The sequence below is a fragment of the Canis aureus genome, chromosome 21 (genome assembly GCF_053574225.1).
Source record: "Canis aureus isolate CA01 chromosome 21, VMU_Caureus_v.1.0, whole genome shotgun sequence".
NCBI classification, from domain to species: domain Eukaryota; kingdom Metazoa; phylum Chordata; class Mammalia; order Carnivora; family Canidae; genus Canis; species Canis aureus.
The window spans coordinates 38,712,028-38,732,164 of NC_135631.1; the positions used below are offsets into that span (position 1 = coordinate 38,712,028).

Consider the following 20,137-nt stretch of genomic DNA (forward strand, 5'->3'; position numbering starts at 1 on the left):
ATTCACTGCCTTCCTTCCTCTCCTCTTGCTTCACCTTGCATCTGCATTTCTCCTATAAAGTGTCGGCACTTTAATTTTTGCCAGGCTCTGTTTTCTAGAAGTCTTGGGCTATTAGCCTTTTCCTTTCATCTAAAATGGTGCTCCCTTCGGTTCCTGACTTTCTGTGGTCTGCTACTAGAAGTGGTGGCCCATGGCTTGGTTCTAACCTGTGGAGTCAGGACTCACCCTCATGTTAGACTTGTCTCCAGACTCTGGGGAGTGTCTGGGGTGTCTCTACAACCAACCCAGCCCAGCCTATCCTCGCCTGGCCCTCTTTGGGGTGAAAGTAAGGGAGGAATACATGGGTGGGAAGATCCTTGCAATAGGTAATAGAGCTTTGCAGTTCATGGTGTCACTATGGACCGGCAGTGGCAGCTCATCTGGGGGCTTGTTAAAATGTAGACCCCAGTCTGCTGAATCAGAGTCTACAGTTCAACAAGATCCTCAGGTGAATCGGATGGTTATTGAAGTTTGAGAATCCTCAACTTGGGTTGCTATTAGCAGAAGTAACTGAAAATCCAATTCGAACTGGCTTACATAGTAAAGGAAATCTGTTGGCTTATGTAATTGAAAAGTGTGGCTGATGGAATGAGATTCAAGTGGGATCAGATCCAGAAGTTCTTAAGTTTTATTAGGGTTCTGGAACTCTTTTTGCTTATCTGGGCTTTTTTTCCCTCCAAGCCTATCCCTGAAACATTATTTCATTTTATATTAATGAGAACAAAACAAAAATATGGAACAATGTATAAATAAACAAATAAATAAATAAATAAATAAATAAATAAATAGCACTCTTTAGGGAAGGCTACCAAAATTTTAACACAATGGTCCTTTAAAATTGAGACCCTTGGCTGCAAGTAAAATAAAAGGCTCACTCAATCTTGTAGACAATAGGAAGTTTGTGATCTTTCATATCAAAAAGGCCAAAGGTAGGTCTGGTGCCAAGACTGACATGCCAGGGCTCCCTTTCTGTGCAATTCTCTGGCCTCTGCCCAAGCCCATCTGTGGACTCCCATCTTCAGACTGGAGCAAAACTGGTGAAGTTCCAGGAATCATATCCAGGCCTTCAAATATATAAAGGCCGAAAAAGGACCTCCTTTTCTCATGTCTCATCTTTAAGAATAGATAAATCTTTCCCAGAAATAACACAGCAGAGACTTCCTGACCGCCCATTGTCCAGGATTAGGTTTCAGGCCCATGACAGAGACCTCTAGTTACTTCTGAACATCCATTCTCTGTTTTCTTTAGCAATATTGTTCTGATTTTATCTGGACATATGGCTAGCCAGCTAAAAGACTATTTCCCTGCTTCCCTTGCATCTATATTTGGCCATATGACTAAGTTCTAGTCAACTAAATGTAAGTAAAAATGTTATGTAGAACTTCTGGGAAGTATCCTTTTTGAAAGGGAGGCAGCATCTTCTCTTACTGCTCTTCCATTCTGATTTCTGGAAAGCAAGCAAAATGGTTGAAGCTTTCATGGTCATCTTAGATCATGAGGATATGGATATACTCAAAGAGCTGGTGAAATAAAAATCTCAAAGAAGCCCGGGTCTTTGATGACTTTGGGACTTCCCATTACAAGTAATAGACGGCCCGCCACTAGTTATGCAAGAAGAGAAAAGCTTATGTGTTTAATTCACTTTTTAATTTGGGTTTTCATTAATCTTTGGTGAACCTAATTGTGACCAATGCACATGCCCATTCCTAAATCAATCACTGGCCAGAGGAAATGTTACCACTTGACTGAGGGCAAATGGATTTTAGGGAGGCAAATGATTACCACTTTAAATATTTATTTACTTATATATTAAATATTTCTATTAAAAATAAATTACTATGGGGGACCTAAGTGGCTCAGCCGATTAATCATCCGACTCTTGGTTTTGGGGTCATGGGATGGAGCCCCACATTGGGCTCTGCATTCAGCGCAGAGTCTGCTTCAGATTCTCTCTCCCATTCACACTTTCTCTCAAATAAATAAATAAAATCTTAAAAAAAATAAAAAAAATTACTATGGGGAGGCAGCCTTCTCAATATCTACATATGAAGCTGCCTTGTTGTAAGTGCTGTAGCATCTTAGTTACAAAACTTAGATGATTATTTCCTGTGAAGTGCAGAGTAATTATTTCCATTTATATTCTAATGGGTATTTTGGTGACTTCTATTAATTTTCATGAAAAAATTCTCATAAATCAAAGGGTTACTCTCCAAAATGCAAGGTTTAGTTTTTTAATTGACGTACTTTTACTTAATTTCAACACATATGACTTTATTAATGAAAACATTCTTTTAGCACATTTACTGCTCCACTGAAGGTGAGTCTCAAACCTGGTCTCTTTAATCCTTTCCTTAGATATCTTGCAGTTTTATACTTTGGGATGTGCTTTTTTAAATAGACCATTTTCTAATTCCTTCAAAATCAAATTGTAGAGCAAGCTCTGTCTCGGTTGGGAGAGTGAAGTAGAACTTTTCCTTAGAACATCTCTGTTCAAGAAACTATTCTCATTTACAAGGGATTCACAACTCATATTTCCAATTCCTTTAGTTTCCTTCAACTCTAAAACTCCAGATGAAATTACAAAGAGCCAAAGCTATCGTGAAAAGGCCATATGATCCAAGCTCTGTAATATCTCACTGTGGTCTCAGCAATCCACCCCAATCAGGGTGTGGGGTTTGGGGTAACTAGAAATGCACAGGCTGTAAGTTAAGGTAAGAGTACTCTAATTCTGTTCATAATTAATGCAACCACCAGTAGCAGAAGACTTGTTCAGAGCCCAACTTTGTACTTAACTAGCTTTGCTGCTTTAGACCAGACATTCATTTCACCTTTTCAAGCATCAAGTTTCCTCATCTATAAAATAAAGGCCCTGATTGTTACAAGATCTTTAAGTCTCCAATTGTTTTTTTAAAAATTTATTTGAGAGTGTAAGAGAGGGAGCAGGAGCAGGGAAAGGGGCAGAGGGAGAAGCAGACTCCTCACTGAACAGGGAGCCCAAGGCAGGGCTAGATCTGTGACTGGGATCATGACCTGAGCCAAAGGCAGATGCTTAACCCATTGAGCCACTCACGCACCCCTAAGTCTCCAGTTCTGTGCTGTGCTCCAATTTTAAGGAAGACGATGGTTTATTTCTAAAATCCCCAAGAAGCAGAAGTATTTTTTCTTTACCCCAAAACCAATTCCATGGCTTAATGATTCTGTGAGGCAGCTTTCTTGTTTCCAGCTTTATTAAGGTATAAATGACAAATGAAAATGATATATATTTCAAGTGTACAACCTGATTTCATTTACATTTTTAAATGATTACCACAATCAAGTTAACACATCCATCAGGGAAGCAGCCTTTTAAATAAAGAAGATATGACTGTCACCTGTCTTCTCTGGAGTTTAAGGATAATCCACCAGGGACTCCTGGGTGGCTCAGTGGTTGAGCACCTGCCTTCAGCCCAGGAGAGATCCTGGAGACCCAGGATTGAGTTCCGCATCGGGCTCCCTGCGTGGAGCCTGCTTCTCCCTCTGCCCGTGTCTCTGCCTCTTTCTCTCTGTGTCTCTTTAAATAAATAAATAAACTCTTTTTAAATTTTTTTAAAATTTATTTATGATAGTCACAGAGAGAGAGGCAGAGACACGGGCAGAGGGAGAAGCAGGCTCCATGCACCGGGAGCCCGATGTGGGACTCGATCCTGGGTCTCCAGGATCACGGCCCCGGGCCAAAGGCAGGCGCCAAACCGCTCCGCCACCCAGGGATCCCAATAACTCTTTTTTTTAAAAAAAAGGATAATCCACCAGCACTCTTCTTCTATTAACCCTTCACAAATTTTAAGCCAGTAAGTCACCATTCACCAGTCTTCTCCTTAGTGAGTGATCTTGAAAGTTCAGCCATTCATGTACTACCTTCATGCTTTGGGCATCATCTTTCTGGTTCTCTGCCTTGGTTATCACGTTCTCTATGTTCCTTCTTAATTTTGGAGAGAATTTTTGTATAATCACGGCTTGATGAGGACTGTCTATGAGGACTCTATCAGTCTTGCTTGGCAAAAACAGAGGTTAACTATGGAAAAAAAAAAAAAAAAAACCCAACCCAGAAACCTACTGATTTTTAAAATAGGCCAGTAAAGACTTCATGACAAAGGCAACAAGCCTCACTTGGTATGAAACACTGAAACATTTGTTGTAGTAGCTGGCCATGACTTCCTCCCTTCCGTGCATGAGCAGTATTAGTAGCCTCATGAAACATTTCTGCTGAATCTTTATGCACTTTACAGGTAGGAGGATTTTCCTAGGTTTAGGGCAGTGAGTAATGGAGGTCAACCTGGAATCTCCCACGACCTCAACTGGAGAAACATGTCTCTAGGGCAAAATCAATGGTTTCTTTTACCTTTATTTAGAATAGTTTTCAAACCCTAGCAAGCCTAAGAATCACCCGAGGCTCTGGCTAAAAAGTTCACTTCTGGGCCTTGCCTAGGTCAAGACTAGAGCCTAGGAATCCGCATTATAAAACAACTTCCCAGATGATTGCCGTGCAGGCAGTTTTCAGACCCTAACTTTGAGAAACACGTGCTAAGGCTTTCCTTGGTCTATTACTGGGTTAGCTCAGTCTTCAATAACTTGAGTGCTTTTCCGTCCTCTGGTAGGTGCCCCTGCAGCGGGATGCGCCAAGACTTAAGATTCAATATTCATGGCTCCAGGCAGTCTAGGACCGGCAGATGAAGCAAACTGGCAGCCTCTCTCTAGGAGCTCAGGGCTGGGAAGGCTTTGTGGATCCAGATCGGAAAGATCTGATGATTGATTGATTGATAGTTTTTTGAAAGGTGGGTGGAATCAGAGGGATTCTGGAAGTTAGGCCTGCGTGGAGCTGAAGCTGTAGGTGCAGAGGCTGGAAAGGTCAGTTAAATCGCAGGCACTTTCTCCTCGGGCGGTCAGCTGTGACTCGAGGTCTTCATCGCAGCGACAGGGGGACAGTCTTGTTTTAGGGAGAGTAATGAGGCGGCGTTGATGCTCCGGGTGGACGGGCTGTGGCTGAGCGCGGGGGGAGGCAGCTGCGCGGCCCGACTGGCCCGGGTTAGGCCCCGGGTTCTCCGTGGGGCGGACGAGCTGCCCAGAGGCCCGCGAGGCTTCCGACGGTCGCCGGGGGGTCCCGGACGGCTCGGCGCCGTGAGAGCCCTGGGAGGGCTCGCCCATTGCCTGGGGCAGGAGGGGGCCCGCGGCGCCCCCGAGGAGCCGTCCTCGCGCGCTCCCCCCCGCGGCCCCCGGAGCACCGGCCTCCCCCAGGGCTCTCCTGCCCGGTCGCACCGCCCGAGAGACCGAGCGAGAAAAGAAAAGAAACAAGTCAGCCCGGCGGCCCCACGGACGCTGCGCAGCCCCGCGCCCAGCGGGTTGGCGGCCTCGGCGCGAGCGGCCCGGGCCCCGCGGGAAGGCGCTCGGCTGCCCGGGAGGAGGGCGGGGCGGGGCGGGGGGAGGGGCGGGCGCCGGGCCGCGGGGGGGCGGGGGGGCGGGGGCCGGGCCGCCGGGGAGCGGGGGGAGCGGGGGGAGCGGGGGGCCGGGCATGCCGGCGTTGCGGGCTGCGCCTCGGCGGGCCGCGTCGGGCGATGGCGCTGCGCCTGGTCTGCGACTTCGACCTCCGGAAGGACGTGCTCCCGGGGCTGCGGGCGCGGCGGGCGGCGTCGTTGGCCTCGGGGGCCCGAGGCGGCGGCCCAGGTGCGGGGGCGCGGGGGCGCGGGCGCGGGGGGGGGCGGGCCGAGGTCGGAGGGCGCCCGGCCGGGGCGCGCGGCTGCTGGTAGCGAGGCCGCCAGCCCGGGGCCCGCGTCGCCGCTCGGGGTCACCACCAGGGCAGGGGGGGGGTGCGGGGGCTGCGACGGGGCCCCCGCCGACGACGGCTCCTCACCTGGGGGCTCGGCCCGCCCCCGCGGGGCTCCCGCAGCGTGGCCCGGGGCCAGCAGGCAACCCCCCCGAAGATGCCCAACAGCTGCGTCGTTTGTCCTCCCGGGTGTGAGGCGTGTCCCAGGGAACAGCGTCGGTGTCTTGGGGGACACGCCCCTGCAGATGTGAGGCGCGAGGGGCAGGGGGCTGCTCCCGGGCTGTGAGCCGCCTACGGCCTGCCGCTCCGCACCCCGGGACGCCCCTCCAGCAGGACACTCTCACCCCGGGACGCCCCCACCCGGGACATCCTAACCCCGGGACGCCCCCCACCCCGGGACACCCCTACGCCGGGACACCGTCACCCCGGGACGCCCCTCCAGCGGGACACTCTCACCCCAGGACGCCCCCACCCGGGACACCCCCCACCCCAGGACGCCCCCACCCGGGACACCCCTCACCCCGGGACGCCCCCACCCGGGACACCCCTACGCCGGGACACCGTCACCCCGGGACGCCCCTCCAGCGGGACACTCTCACCCCAGGACGCCCCCACCCGGGACACCCCCCACCCCAGGACGCCCCCACCCGGGACACCCCTCACCCCGGGACGCCCCCACCCGGGACATCCTAACCCCGGGACGCCCCCCACCCCGGGACGCCCCCACCCGGGACATCCTAACCCCGGGACGCCCCCCACCCCGGGACACCCCTATGCCGGGACACCGTCACCCCGGGACGCCCCTCCAGCGGGACACTCTCACCCCAGGACGCCCCCACCCGGGACGCCCCCCACCCCGGGACGCCCCCACCCGGGACATCCTAACCCCGGGACGCCCCCCATCCCGGGACACCCCTACGCCGGGACACCGTCACCCCGGGACGCCCCTCCAGCGGGACAGGCCTCCCCCGGCCTCCGGCCTCCTCGGGTCACTGGGGCACCTCCTTCACACTGGGGGCGCTGGGTTTAATCTGTCACCAAGTTCCTTCGTTTTGGCTTCGATGAGGGAGAGAACAGTGACATTTGAACTTTTCCAGCATTAATCAATCGAAACTTTAAAGTCGGGGAACTCTGTGATAGCTCGCATCTTTTTCTTTTCTTTTAGAGAAATTTGCTGTAAATAATGATGCTTCTCAAGGCTTAAACTGGGCCCCGGAGCTTCCCCCCACCCGAGCCGCCACGCACCTGGGAGGCCTTCACCTCCACCTGTGTGCGCCCCCTGCCTCACCCCTGCGCTTTTCCTTAAACTGCGCAGCCTGCCCGGAGGCTGTTTTCGCAGGGTTTACCCTCCGAGCTACAAGTTCTCGCCCTGCCTCCCTTCTACCTTCACACCGTCCCATGTCCCATGGCTTTAGCAGAACTCTTCGTAGGGTTGCGTGTCTTGGCATGTTGGTTATTGGTTCCAAAAAAGGAGTCCTGGTAGCTCAAGGCTTGGGTTTGCTGTAGTGTCCTAATTAGTAAAGTTTTGCTTTTTGGGGAAAAAAAAATTTAAGTCTCCTAAAGAGGTTTTTTGGTTTTAAGATTTTACTTATTTATTCAAGAGACACAGGCAGAGGGAGAAGCAGGCTCCATGCAGGGAGCCCCATACAGGACTCGATCCCAGGATCCCAGGGTCACGCCCTAAGCTGAAGGCAGACGCCCAACCGCTGAGCCACCCAGGCCTCCCTACTAAAGAGTTTTTGAAGGTTTAGCTTTTTAAAATACACTGGCCTGCTTTCCACTACAAAATAGTCCTTGGGCCAAGTCTTCATGTCATAGAGCTAAATGGCAGGTGTCTGCAAATGAAAAATTAGGTGAAGTGTGAAATGCCACAGTCGTACATTTCAATAATACGTGTTGTGATTGAAAAGTTCTACGTGAACCAGTTAGGCTTTAGCTTCCTGGGCCTTTCACTCATCTCTGAAGAAGTATAAGCTTGTGTGTTGACATTCCGCTAAACAGCAGATGAACTTAGGTCCTCAGCAGATAAACCTGCTAGAAATACCAGCTTTTTTCTAATCTCGGTAGTATTTCGCTCTTTGCAGAGCACCTTGGCAAGATGATTAGCCCTGTCAGGCTAAGAGAATTGTTCCTCCTGATGATCACCAGTGGGTGGTAGCTCAAAAGAACACGGTTAATTCCTCTCCTATAATTGGTAGCACTGGCAGGGGAATCTGGGATTCTATTTTATGTCTAGCATGGCTGTGACTCCACACATTTGGCAAATTATTTTCCATTCAAAGCCTCAGCTTTTCAAATGTAAATTATAAGTAATTATACCATTGTAATGTCTCCTCTCTGCACATTTGCTGTCTAGATTTGAAGCCTTAATATTTTCACATCAACAGATACAATTGAAGATTTTTTAGCGATGCTAAGTAATACTAAGTATGACATATTCCTGGCAAAATAGCCAGGGAGCTGGGCTAAGTTCGCCATGGAAATTCAGCACCTGTGAGGTAGTATTTTAATCAAGCAGGGTTTAAAGAGTAAGGAGGCCAGATTTGGTTACTATACGTGCTTCTGGTTCGGAGTTGAACTTTGGGAAAATGATCTCTCTCCTGCAATAAATGGAAAAAATATTTCTTTTAAAAATTAAAATGATGGGGCATCTGGGTGTCTCAGCGGTTGAGCGTCTGCCTTTGGCTCAGGTCGTGATCCCGGGATCGAGTCCCACATCGGGCCTCCTGCGGGGAACCTGCTTCTCCCTCTGCCTGTGTCTCTGCCTCTCTGTGTGTGTCTCTCATGAATAAATAAAATCTTAAATTTTTTTAATAAAAACTAAAATGATATAGCAAAGAAAACTTTGACACTTGTAAGCTATAAAAAACAAAAACTAAAATCGTGTACCCACCTTTAAGTGGGCAGCCTGGGTGGCTCAACAGTTTAGCACCACCTTTGGCCCAGGTTGTGATCCTGGGGTTCCGGGATTGAGTCCCATGTCGGGCTCCCTGCATGGAGCCTGCTTCTCTCTTTGCCTGGGTCTCTGCCTTGCTCGCTCTCTCTCACTCTGTGTCTCTCATGAATAAATAAAATCTTAAAAAAATAGAACAGTATCAGGGGCGCCTGGGTAGCTCAGTTAGTTGGTTGAGAGTCCGACTCTTGATTTCAGCTCAGATCATGATCTCAGGGTCATAAGATGGAGCTTTGAGTTGGGCTCCACACTCCATGTAGAGTCTGCTTGAATTTCTCTCTCCCTGCCCCTCTCCACTTGTGCACATCTACATTCTCTCCAATCAGTCAATCTTAAGAAAATAATATCAAGACTTTTGAAGGCTTTTGCATCTCCCAATCTGATCCTATTTCTCTATCCTTCATCTCCCAGTGGTAACAGCCATTTAAACTTTGATCTTATTTGTAGTTTTAACCTATATGTATATCTCTGTGCAAAATACCACTTGGTCTTGCTTGTTTGTGAACTTTAAATGAAAGAATATTATTTTCTATTTTGCTTTTGTTCCTTCTCAGTATCCATGTTGACTGCTGTAGATCATTAACTTTCACTGATGTGTAGGATTCCATTGTGTGAATATACAACAATATGGTGACCATGGAGATGTACTGCTTAGATTTCCTTTCAAGGAAGAGCTTATCCCAAGTGCTCTCAGGTGGTCAGTAGATACATTTCAGCCTTTAGCCCCTTTAGGGATGGCCTCCACAGAGGACTTTCTCGCCAGGTGTCAGGACATTTTGGGTGTGGCTCACATTTAATTAGGGATTGAAGTGGGGTATAAAGGCCTGGCTATTTTGACTCAACACAGAACAACTTTGACAACCCATTTCAGTACGAGAGACTCTCCCATGGGGGATTCCAACCTTACCCGAGGTTACTGCCTCTTGACTTCGCCCACTTCCTCCAACAGGTGTTAATCCCATTTCACTGAACATTCCCTGGTAAATACCCTGGATACTAACCTGTCTCAGAGTGCTTCTGAACTTTGCTTATCCTTTTTCTAGTGGTGATATTTGGGAAGTTTCTGGGGTTTGCTATTACAGCCAGTGCTTTCACTCACTTCCTGGTGCATGTCTCCTGGTCGACACATGTACACGTTTCTCTAGGATGGATGTCTAACTGGAGTTTCTGAGTCAAAGGTTATGTACATCTTCACTTTTCCTGGGTAGTGCCCAATTGTTTTCCAAAGCTGTGGTACTTATTAACAATCCCGTTTGTGGTGTAGAAGTGTTTTTGTACTCTGTATCCTCACAGACTTGATATTTCCACATTTTAAATTTTTGTCGAATGGGTGAGTCTAAATGTTACTGCATTGTGGTCTGAGGTTTAGCATCTTTCTATATTTATCGACCTTTCAAGTTTCCCCTTTTACGAGATGTCTGTTCATCCTGTCCATTTTTCTATTGTGGTTTGTTTTTTAATTTTAATGTAGCCTAATTTATGAGTCTCTTCCTTTTTGGTTTGTGCTTTTTTGAATATTTTAAGCAATTCTCTCCTATTTAGAGGGCACGAAGAGATTTTCAAATTAACTTCTAAAAGTTTTGCTCTTTGCATTTTGTTTTTTTATTCCATCAGGAATTTCCTTTTGTGTGTGACATGAGTTAGTAATCAAACGGGACACAAGAGCCTTCAAAAGTCTTGATGTTGTTCTAATTTTAAGCTGGGTGTGGGTAAATGGTTTTGTTTCATTGTTATATATAAACTTACATGTGTCAAAATATTCTTTTGTAAATTGTATTGGTTTTCTATATTAATAGTTCTCATATTACTAACCAGGTAACTCTACCTCTTCTCATTGACAGCAAAACCATTTCTGTCACATATCAAGTTTCCACATATGTGTGGGTCTCCTTTCTTGGGTTCTTAATTTTGTTCCTTTTGTCAACTTAAGAGGAAAGCATCTTAACTATCTTTATGATAAGTCTTAATAACTGGTAGAGTAAGCCTGTGCACCTTGTCAGTCGTCAGGACCATCTCTGCTATCCTATGCCCTTTGCTCTCTCACATACATGTATTTTGGAATCTGCCTATCAGATTTGACCAAAAAGTCTGTTGGAATTTTGATTTGAGTTGCAGTGAATCTAGACATCAACTTTGGGAGAATCAGCATCTTTACCATATTAAATCTTACAACTATGAATCAAGTATGAGTTACTATTCATTTAGATCCTCTTTATGACTCTTAATAAGTTTTAGAACTTCTTCCATGAAAGTCCTACACACTTTTTGCTAGATTTATCTCTAGATTGTTGTTATTTTATGTTGCTTCCATAAATGGCACACTTAAAAACATCACATGTTCTAGCTGTTATTGGTATGTAGCAATGCCATAGATTTTATATATTAATTTTTTATCCAGTGCTTAATCTCCTATTGCAATGTATCACTTTCAAGAAAGTAAGAAAAAAGTCTGTGGTATGCAAGTTGTCTAAGGTTTAAGTGTCATATGTGTTTAAGACCAGAAAGGATATAGATTTTCTGGTCTATATTGTCTGCTTTGAATACTCTTGGACCTGTGATACACCAGATTGCTTCATCTTTCAAAAACTGTCATCATTCATCTTTACTAGGGAAGCGATGTATTTTATCAGGTGACTGATACAAGAGTAATGTATTTCTGTTGCCTCCTGTATACTATCCCCACTGACCGATTGTGGGGGCCTGGCATTGACATGTTGTTTTTATTCATTGTTTCAGGATTCTCTTGCTACTGTCTTTTTCACTTTCCCTCCTCCTACCTTTCTAGCCACCTTTTCTACTTCTCATATTTTTTTGTTGCTTCTTAACTCATCACCCCATCCTTGCTTTTTTTCATTCTATTCAGAATATGGGTGTAAATCATATAATGATATTCACTATATAAGTTTAGGAATTATAATATCTGGTAATGTTGAGCCATGGACTTAGGTAAATTATTTACAGAATAGATATGTCATGGGTATAATCCTATTTTAGCACCTCCTGATCTATATATTAGGAATTAATTCCAATTTTTGTATAAGACTGTGAGACTACTCTCCCCACCTGCACTCTTCCTAGTATGGTCATTGGAAGACAAGAAATATTTTTATCTGGTTTTTGTCTCAAAGTAGTTGGGAACAAAATTTACACTTTTGGCAAACATCTTCCTATAAAGCGAAATCTCTTGTATTTGGCAAAGATCCTAAAATGGACAAGAGTATCTGACAAACCAGCTCTAATTTTACATGAGCTGTGACTTACCAACATCTTTAGTATTGGAGTACTGTCCTTTTTTTAAATAGGTTTACTTATGCACGTATCTACATTTTTTCTTCATGAGCTCTGAGGACGCTGAACTGTAAAATTAAACCACATTTCCTCATTTGAATTGCTAAACTTCCTCCTCTGGACTTTCCAGTGATGAACTACTGGGAGAAGAGTCAGAATGAATAAGCAAAGAGGTGATTGAATACTTCTTTTAAAAGAGTGTGTCTAAACCATGAGCAACTAACCCGGGGAGGAAGGGCTGATAGGCTAATAGTGTGTGGTGAGACACTGGTCTCTGGATTTCCAACATTGCCAAATTTGTCTAATTCAAATGTCCTTGAGATGAGAATCATGCACTTAACTACAGGATTATTTTAAGACTACAGTTATTACTACCTAACAGATCCACGAAGGCATTATCTTTATTATTTATTTCAACTTGGTCTATCATGGTTACATTATAAGCTAGTCCCGGAAATGCTATCTAATGACTATTGTTTAATATGTAATATGAATATGTAGCCCAGTGGTTCTCAACCCTGACTGCACATTAGAATCACATGGGGAATTTAAAACACACACACCTTGGAGACTGGGCTTCTCACCAGTGCAGGAAAATCAAGATATTTGGGTAGGTCTTGGACATCTAGGTACTTTTAAAAGCTTCTCCCTAATCATTCTAACCCAAAGCCAGGGTTGGGAACCACTGGTTTAATGAAACAGGCATATATAATTTGTTGTCATCTGTACTTGGGGATTTTTTTCTCTTAATTGTTATTGTTTTGAAAATAGATGTGCTTTTGCAAGTAAATTGAACTTTCTTAGCAAGATTTCTTGTAAAGGAGTTTCTTATCTTAGCTGAAACCTTTTAAGTGTACTTTCGAGAGGGTCTCTCCCAGTATCCCTATAATCTTGAAAGAAAAAAAAAAACTTCTCAAAATATTGACATATTGCATTCCAGAAGTTTTGAGTCATGTGCAGGATGAACAGAAACTCCCTGAAATTCTCTTGAGATGTCTACTAAGGCTACCTTAAAGGATTTTTCAGTAATTATCCCTTGTCTCATTGTAAGCATGATATGGGAAGCTTAGTTCATTCTGTTCACCTTTTTCTTGGTTTGAGATTAGTTTGTGCCACTTTTTTCTACATGATATTGGCCAAGCATCTGAACCTCACTAAAAATTGTTTTCTTAATACAGCAGCCTGTAATTCCTGACACAGTGTGGATGAGAGAAATAAATTTGTAAATTGTTAAGTGCTATTTAGCAGTAAGTTATTGAATCATTATTGTCCTAAGAGACTAGGTGATTATTTTTTCATCAGTGGAAAGTGTGTCTGACAGCTCAATAAACATCGAAAAGTATATATGCTGGTATTGAAATAAAAACAGCACTTCCCCCCTCTCCCTTTACTCCACTCCTAGAAGATCCAGGCAGCTTCTTTCTGTGAAGGATGGAGAAGAAGATGTCAGGATGATTCCTAAATTTTCTATGAAATCTGCTCTTTGTCTTTTGAAATGTTTCCCACCCCCAATTCCAGTGCAGGGGTCCAGGTCACCAATTATCTTTTTTTTTTTTTTTTATGTATTTATGATAGTCACAGAGAGAGAGAGAGAGAGAGGCAGAGACACAGGCAGAGGGAGAAGCAGGCTCCATGCACCGGGAGCCCGATGTAGGATTCGATCCCGGGTCTCCAGAATCGCGCCCTGGGCCAAAGGCAGGCGCCAAACCGCTGCGCCACCCAGGGATCCCTATCTTTGTTTTTTTATCCTGTTTTCTTTCTTTCTTTCTTTCTTTCTTTCTTTCTTTCTTTCTTTCTTTCTTTCTTTCTTTCTTTCTTTCTTTCTTTCTTTCTCCCTTCCTTCCCTTCCTTCCCTTCCTTCCCTTCCTTCCCTTCCTTCCCTTTCCTTTCTTTCTTTTTTTTTTTTTTTAGAGGAGGAGGAGCAGACAGAGTAGGAGAGACAGAGAATCTTAAGCAGGTTCCACGCCCAGCACAGAGCCTGATGCAAGGCTCTATCTCTATCATGACCTGAGCCAAAATCAAGAGTTGGTTGCTTAACTGACAGCTTCCCAGGTGTCCCCTATTTTTTTCTTTTAAATCAGGAATGCAAAGTGAAGTTTGCTCTGAGTTATAGGATAGTTTGCATATGTTTTATCTGAATATTGGACCTTGTCATAGTCAACACAATATTTGAACATCTAAAGCATTATTCATGTGTGGGGAAAAGGAGTCAAGTTTAATCAATTTAATTTTGAGGAAATTGGGGAAATATGCATTTCTCTCCGGTTAATGATGATAATTATCAAAGCTGCATCTACTAATGTGTAAACCCTTTAATTGTAGAATTGAGAGAAGTATACTAAATTTTTAGCTGAAAGTTGATGGTCGATTAACTTACAAGTTAAATGTTTTTGTTTTTTAAGATTTTATTTATTTATTCATGAGAGACACACAGAGAGAGGCAGAGACATAGGCAGAGGGAGAAGCAGGCTCCATGCAGAGAGCCCGATGTGGGACTCGATCCCTGAACTCCAGGATCACGCCCAAGCAGAAGGCAGATGATCAACCGCTGAGCCACCCAGGCGTCCCACAAGTCAAATGTTTTGTGTAAAGACTCTTTTCTCTCTCTTTAAAGATTTTATTTATTTATTAGAGAGAGAGAGAACACAAGCAGGGAAGAGGGGCGGAGTGAGAGGGAGAAGCAGACCCTCCCTCCCCACCCTGCTAATCAGGGAGCCCAAATCAAGGCTCAATCCCAAGACCCTGGGATCATGATCTGAGCCAAAGGCAGCTGCTTAACCGACTGAGCCACCCAGGTGCCCCAAGAATCTTTTTATCTTTAAATCAAAATATGGCTTTCATACAGAAAAGTACACAAATCACAAGTGCATAGCTCAGTTGATTTTCACAAAGTGAAACTCACCCATGTAACTAGCACTCAGAGCAGGAAAGAGAAATTTAATAGAACCGTAAAGGTCTCCTTCATGCTCCTTTCCAGCAGTCACTCATCTAGCACCGTAGATTCATTTTGCCTGCTTTTGAAACTTATACATAACTCAAATCATAGTTTATACCTTTCTTGGGAGGGGGAACAACCTGGGCTTCTTTTGCTCAGCTATTTATATTGTACATTATAGCAAGTTATTCATTATTATTGTACAATAGTCCATTGTTTGGATATCCCACAATATATTTATTCTTTCCTTGATGGATATTTTGGGTTCCCAGTTTGGCTATTATGAATCATAGTGCTATAGAAATTATTTGTGTCATTTGTCAAAATATGTGCATATATCCGTTGCAATATATGTACAATTCCTGAGCCATATATGTTCAGCTTCAGTAGCTACTGCAAATTTTCCAATCTACATTCTTGTTAACAGTGTATGAGAGTTTCAGTTGCTTCACATTTCTTGGCATCATATAATATTAAAACAATAAGGATTTGTATTGTAATCTTTAGGGTAACTAATAAAAGAATAGCAAAAGAATGTATAATTGACAATAAGTAGGAGAATGAATTAATATGATTTTTGATTAAGCCAGAGGAAGGCAAGAAAAAACAATTGAGTCACATGGAATATAAATAGTAATATAATTGATAAAAATCCAAAATATCAGTGATTAAATGTAAATAGACTATTTTAAAGGATATTGCTTGTGTGTGTGTGTTTTTAAAGATTTTATTTATTTATTTGTGAGAGACAGAGAGGGAGAGGCAGAGACACAGACAGAGGGTGAAGCAGGCTCCCTTCAGGGAGCCTGATGCAGGACTCAATCCCAGGATCCCGGGATCACAACCTGAGCCAAAGGCAGACACTCAACCACTGAGCCACGCAGGCGCCCCATAAAAGATATTGCTTGTAAGACTACAGATCTTAGATATAAGGACACAGGAAGAGTAATAATAAAAGAATAGGAAAAAGCTGTGTAAGCACTAACCAAAGAAAGCTGATGTTGCTATACTGATATCAAAGTAAACTTAAAAGCAAAAAGAATTATTAAAGATAAAGGACATTTTGTAGTAAATAAAAGGGTTAACTTGTCCAGCTCCTGGCTAAAAAGCTATGTGTGATTTTTCAGGTGTAACCATATGCAATTGCGAAAGCTTTACCTGGAAGGCCTCATGGGGGAAAGCCACCCTCCCCAAACCAGACTTGGTGAATAGCCAGTGCACTGCAGTTCCTGAAGGGAGTTGTAGACAAGACTCAGGGCCCCTTGGCTAGACATCATCATATCCAAGGTTGCATTCTCAGCCCAGGTGCCTTCATTCAGGGGCCTCTTTATCAAAAGCCATCAACGGAGACCTTCTGAAGTACCTCTGCTGAGACTACCTCAGTAGGAAAAGCGGGGGAACCTTGAAGATACTTCTTCTCCACTTTGACTCAGTACTTTTCCACTCTTAGGTCTTCTCCCTCTCCCTGCAGTGGTGTGGACTCTCTGAGCCCCGGAGTCCACACCACCACACCACTGCAGGAGCCTTCTGTTGAGGGCTTCTTCAGCAGTTAGACTCCCCACTTCCCTGTTGATCTACCTGAACCCTCCACCAGCATGTCATTCCATGGGGGAAATGAACTGTGATGCTGGTGCCTTCTCTGGTATGGACTCTTGCTTATACTATCATAGCAAGTGTTAAAAGGCTTGACTGTAAGTTATGTTTTTATCTTATTGCAATAATCAACTACTCAGACACCAGGCAGTTAGTTCTACTGAGTTCCTGATAGGTTAATCCACCAGGAAGCAATAACAGTTCTAAGTTTTTATGCCTCTAACAACATAGCTTCAAAATACTTAGAGCAAAAACTAATAGATAACTTAAAATTTATTGAAGTATAGCATACACACAGAAAAGTATATGGGTTAAGAGAGTATGGCTCAGTGAGTTATTGCCAAATGTGTTGTTGGGTATATCGTATGGCCAACACATACAGCATTACCAGCACCTCAGAAGGCTCCTTTGAGATACCTCCCAATTACTAATCCTTTCCTCTTTCCTAAAGGTCACTACTATTCTGACCTCCGACACAATAGATTAGTTCTGTCTTTTTTAAAACTCTATATAACAGAATCATCAGTATGTGTTCTTTCGTACTTGGCTTTCCACTAATATTTGTTAGATATGTTTTTAAACATTCCCTGTTGAGGCACTTGGGTGGCTCAGTTGATTAAGCATCCAACTCTTGATTTCAGCTCAGGTCATGATCCCCGATCATGAAATTGAGCCCTGGGTTGGCCTCCATGCTGGCTGTGGAGCCTGTTTGAGATTCTCTCTCACTCTTCCTCTGTCCCTCTCCCCTACTCACGCACATGGTCTCTCTCTAAAAAAATAATAAATTTAAAAGTAAATTTAAAAAATTCCCTGTTAAGTATTAACTTGCTATTATTATCATTTTAGGTATTTTAGAAGATAATTATGAGAGCTTACGTATACTGAATGTTGAAAGAAATGGAAATATTATTTATACGTATAAGGTATGTCTGTATTCTTTTTTATTGTGTAAGAAATAGAAATATTTGTACTATAAGGTATGTCTGTTCTTTTTTTATTGTGTAAGATATGTGTAACGTAGAATTTACTACTTTAACCATTTAAGTTTTTTTTTTTTTTTTTTTTACAAAATTTTATGCTATATCTTACTGAGAGGTAATGAATAAGACTTGTTGGCACTTAACCTTTTACATGACTCTTTTATTTTGTGAGATTAAATAAGGTGATTGAAATTCAGTCTTAATGTTTCTTTTTTTAAAATAAGAACCAGATACAATGTCTGACACAGTGCTCAAATTTTTTAAGTGAACAGTTCAATTTTGCAGAGGAAAAAATGCTAAGTGAAAGATGTTTAACCCTAATTAAAATGTAAGGATTTATCTCAGAAAATATTAAATATAATTCCTCAACATCATCTGTTTAGACTTCAGTATGCTCAGACTTTTGAGGCATTATTGTTTTCAATGTTAAGTGTTCTAAGGAATGAAAATGTAGCTTTACTGATAACTTTACTATAATAGTGGAACATGAGAGAATAATTTCAGTGGCTAGCTTGCTCTGCATATGTGTATTATTCTATTTATTTATTTGCTAAAATGTTATTTTAAGTTGGGGCACTTGGCTGGCACAGTCGGTGGAGCATGGGACTCTTGATCTTGGGGTTGTGAGTTTGAGCCCCACGTTGGGTATAGAGATTACTTTCATAAATAAAATATTTTTTAAAAAAGTAATTTTAAGTTGTATTCTATATGTGTGCTGCATTTAAAGAATTATATGATTCAAAAAGTTTTATTTACAGGAATATCATGGACTTGTTTTAGCCACTCCCAATCTCTATCATATATATTGTCTTAAAGAAATAAACCCAAGTACAGAAAGATTTGCTCCTTTGCTAGGTTCTACTACCTCCTAGAAAGGGTCCCCAGATTGAGCTGTACACTCTTAATCCATTTCACTTTTTAAGCCCATATTACTAGCTGACATAAGTTTGGTCCCTTTCTGACATGCTACCTTTAGCATGTACTTATTGGTAATACTGAGTACTTATTGGTAATATTGACTGAATTATTGCAGGTTTAAGATTAATAACATCCTAATTTCCTAATCAATGATATATAATACATATCTGGTTAATTTTTTTTAAGGATGATAAGGGAAATGTTGCCTTTGGATTATATGACTGCCGAACCAGACAAAATGAGGTAAAAAAAAAAAACAGAAAACAAAACATAAATCTTAGATACTCATTAGTTATTGCTTTTAGAGTTTTTTCTTCTTTCTGCCTCCTTTTTGTAGTTATAGATTCTTATTTCATTTTCTAAAAATTTAGTTTTTCTTTGTTGGCCTGCCTTCTCTCTTTTACCATCTCTTGATGCCATTATCTTTAAAGATAAATAAGTAAATGAAGTGTAAGGACTCCTGAACCAAAATATCACTTGAATCCTTTGAGATTTAAGCAAAGTTGGCTCAAATCAATTATCCAATATTCTGTAGGAATGTAGGAAGTCCAGTGTCTTCTAAGATTTGTGAGCTCCCAGAAGTTTAGGATCTCATAATGACCTCTGGTTATGAGTTCTGCTTCTCTTTAACCCTCATTTTTCTTGCTTCTCAAGGATCCAGATATAGAACTCAGCTTCCTTTTCTTAATTTTTCCCCACACCACCCACATAGGACATTGGTTGATATGACAAGCTTATCTAATTCTTGGTGCAAATGTGAGGGAGTCATTTTGTGTCTAGGTAAAAACAACTTACAAACATTAAGGGAGTAAGAAGTCTATAAATGTACACTGACACAGAAGGTTCTCCAAAATATACTGTTATGTGAAAAAAGCAAGTTGCCAGAATAATATATTTATGTTTTAAGACAACTATACCATATATATATATGTGTAAATATATATTAAAAACTTGTTTAAAAAAGATCTGGAGGCTAGCGAGTAAATTACAAACATGTTTCCTTTTGGAAGGGAGTTCATATGGGGTGAGCATAGTGGAGAGCTTTGACTTTTTATTTGGTGGTGTTATGTTTTAAACACTGAGCCTATGTTCATGTGTTATTTTATAATTAAAAGGGTAAAACACTAAAAGTTAAGTGTATACTTCCATGATTCTTCTTGTAAATTAGAATGCCTCAGAGCAGGAGTCCAAGGAAACCAAAATGTCTCACATGAATTCAGAGCCTCCTTATTCACTCAAAGTTCACTTTTTCTAATCAAGCATTTCATGACTTTTCAACTCTTTTCATCAACTTTGGGCCATAGGATTTTAGTGTGTTCTCAGTGCTTTTTTTTTTATTTTTTATTTTTATTTTTTATTTTTTTTTTTGCTTTTTTTTTAAATATGCAAGTACTAATTACCTTCCTAATACTCTCGCTATGAGTTGTTTTTTCTTAACCTGTTCTCTGTCAAGGTCTAAGACTCTTCATCTTTTCTTACCCTCTGAAGGTATTCTAAGAGGGTTTGCCTAATATAACTGTGATTGTCTTCATTTCCTCAATTTGCATATCATATCCTCCTTCTGCATGACCATTTTCATTTTCTTTAATATTTAATAAGGAAATGGAATCTTGCAACACTTCAAACAGCAAGAA

General features: G+C 42.6%; 1 protein-coding gene across 13 annotated transcripts in view; it reads left to right on the forward strand.

Moving 5' to 3' along the window:
- Positions 1-5,581: 5,581 nt before the first annotated feature.
- Positions 5,582-20,137, forward strand: part of GSAP (gamma-secretase activating protein) — an 83,457-nt gene continuing 68,901 nt past the window's right edge. For 11 of the 13 annotated variants that reach the window (XR_013360329.1, XR_013360330.1, XR_013360326.1 and 8 more), the window contains exons 1-3: positions 5,582-5,736; positions 17,452-17,528; positions 18,690-18,746. Coding sequence is in view for 7 of the 13 variants with exons in the window: in XM_077863905.1 (XP_077720031.1) it covers positions 5,628-5,736; positions 17,452-17,528; positions 18,690-18,746 (243 nt within the window). In the remaining 6 variants the exon portion in view is untranslated. Of the gene's footprint in view, positions 5,737-12,219; positions 12,251-17,451; positions 17,529-18,689; positions 18,747-20,137 lie in introns of those variants that run through there. The other 2 variants (XM_077863907.1, XM_077863913.1) reach the window with 2 other exon arrangements.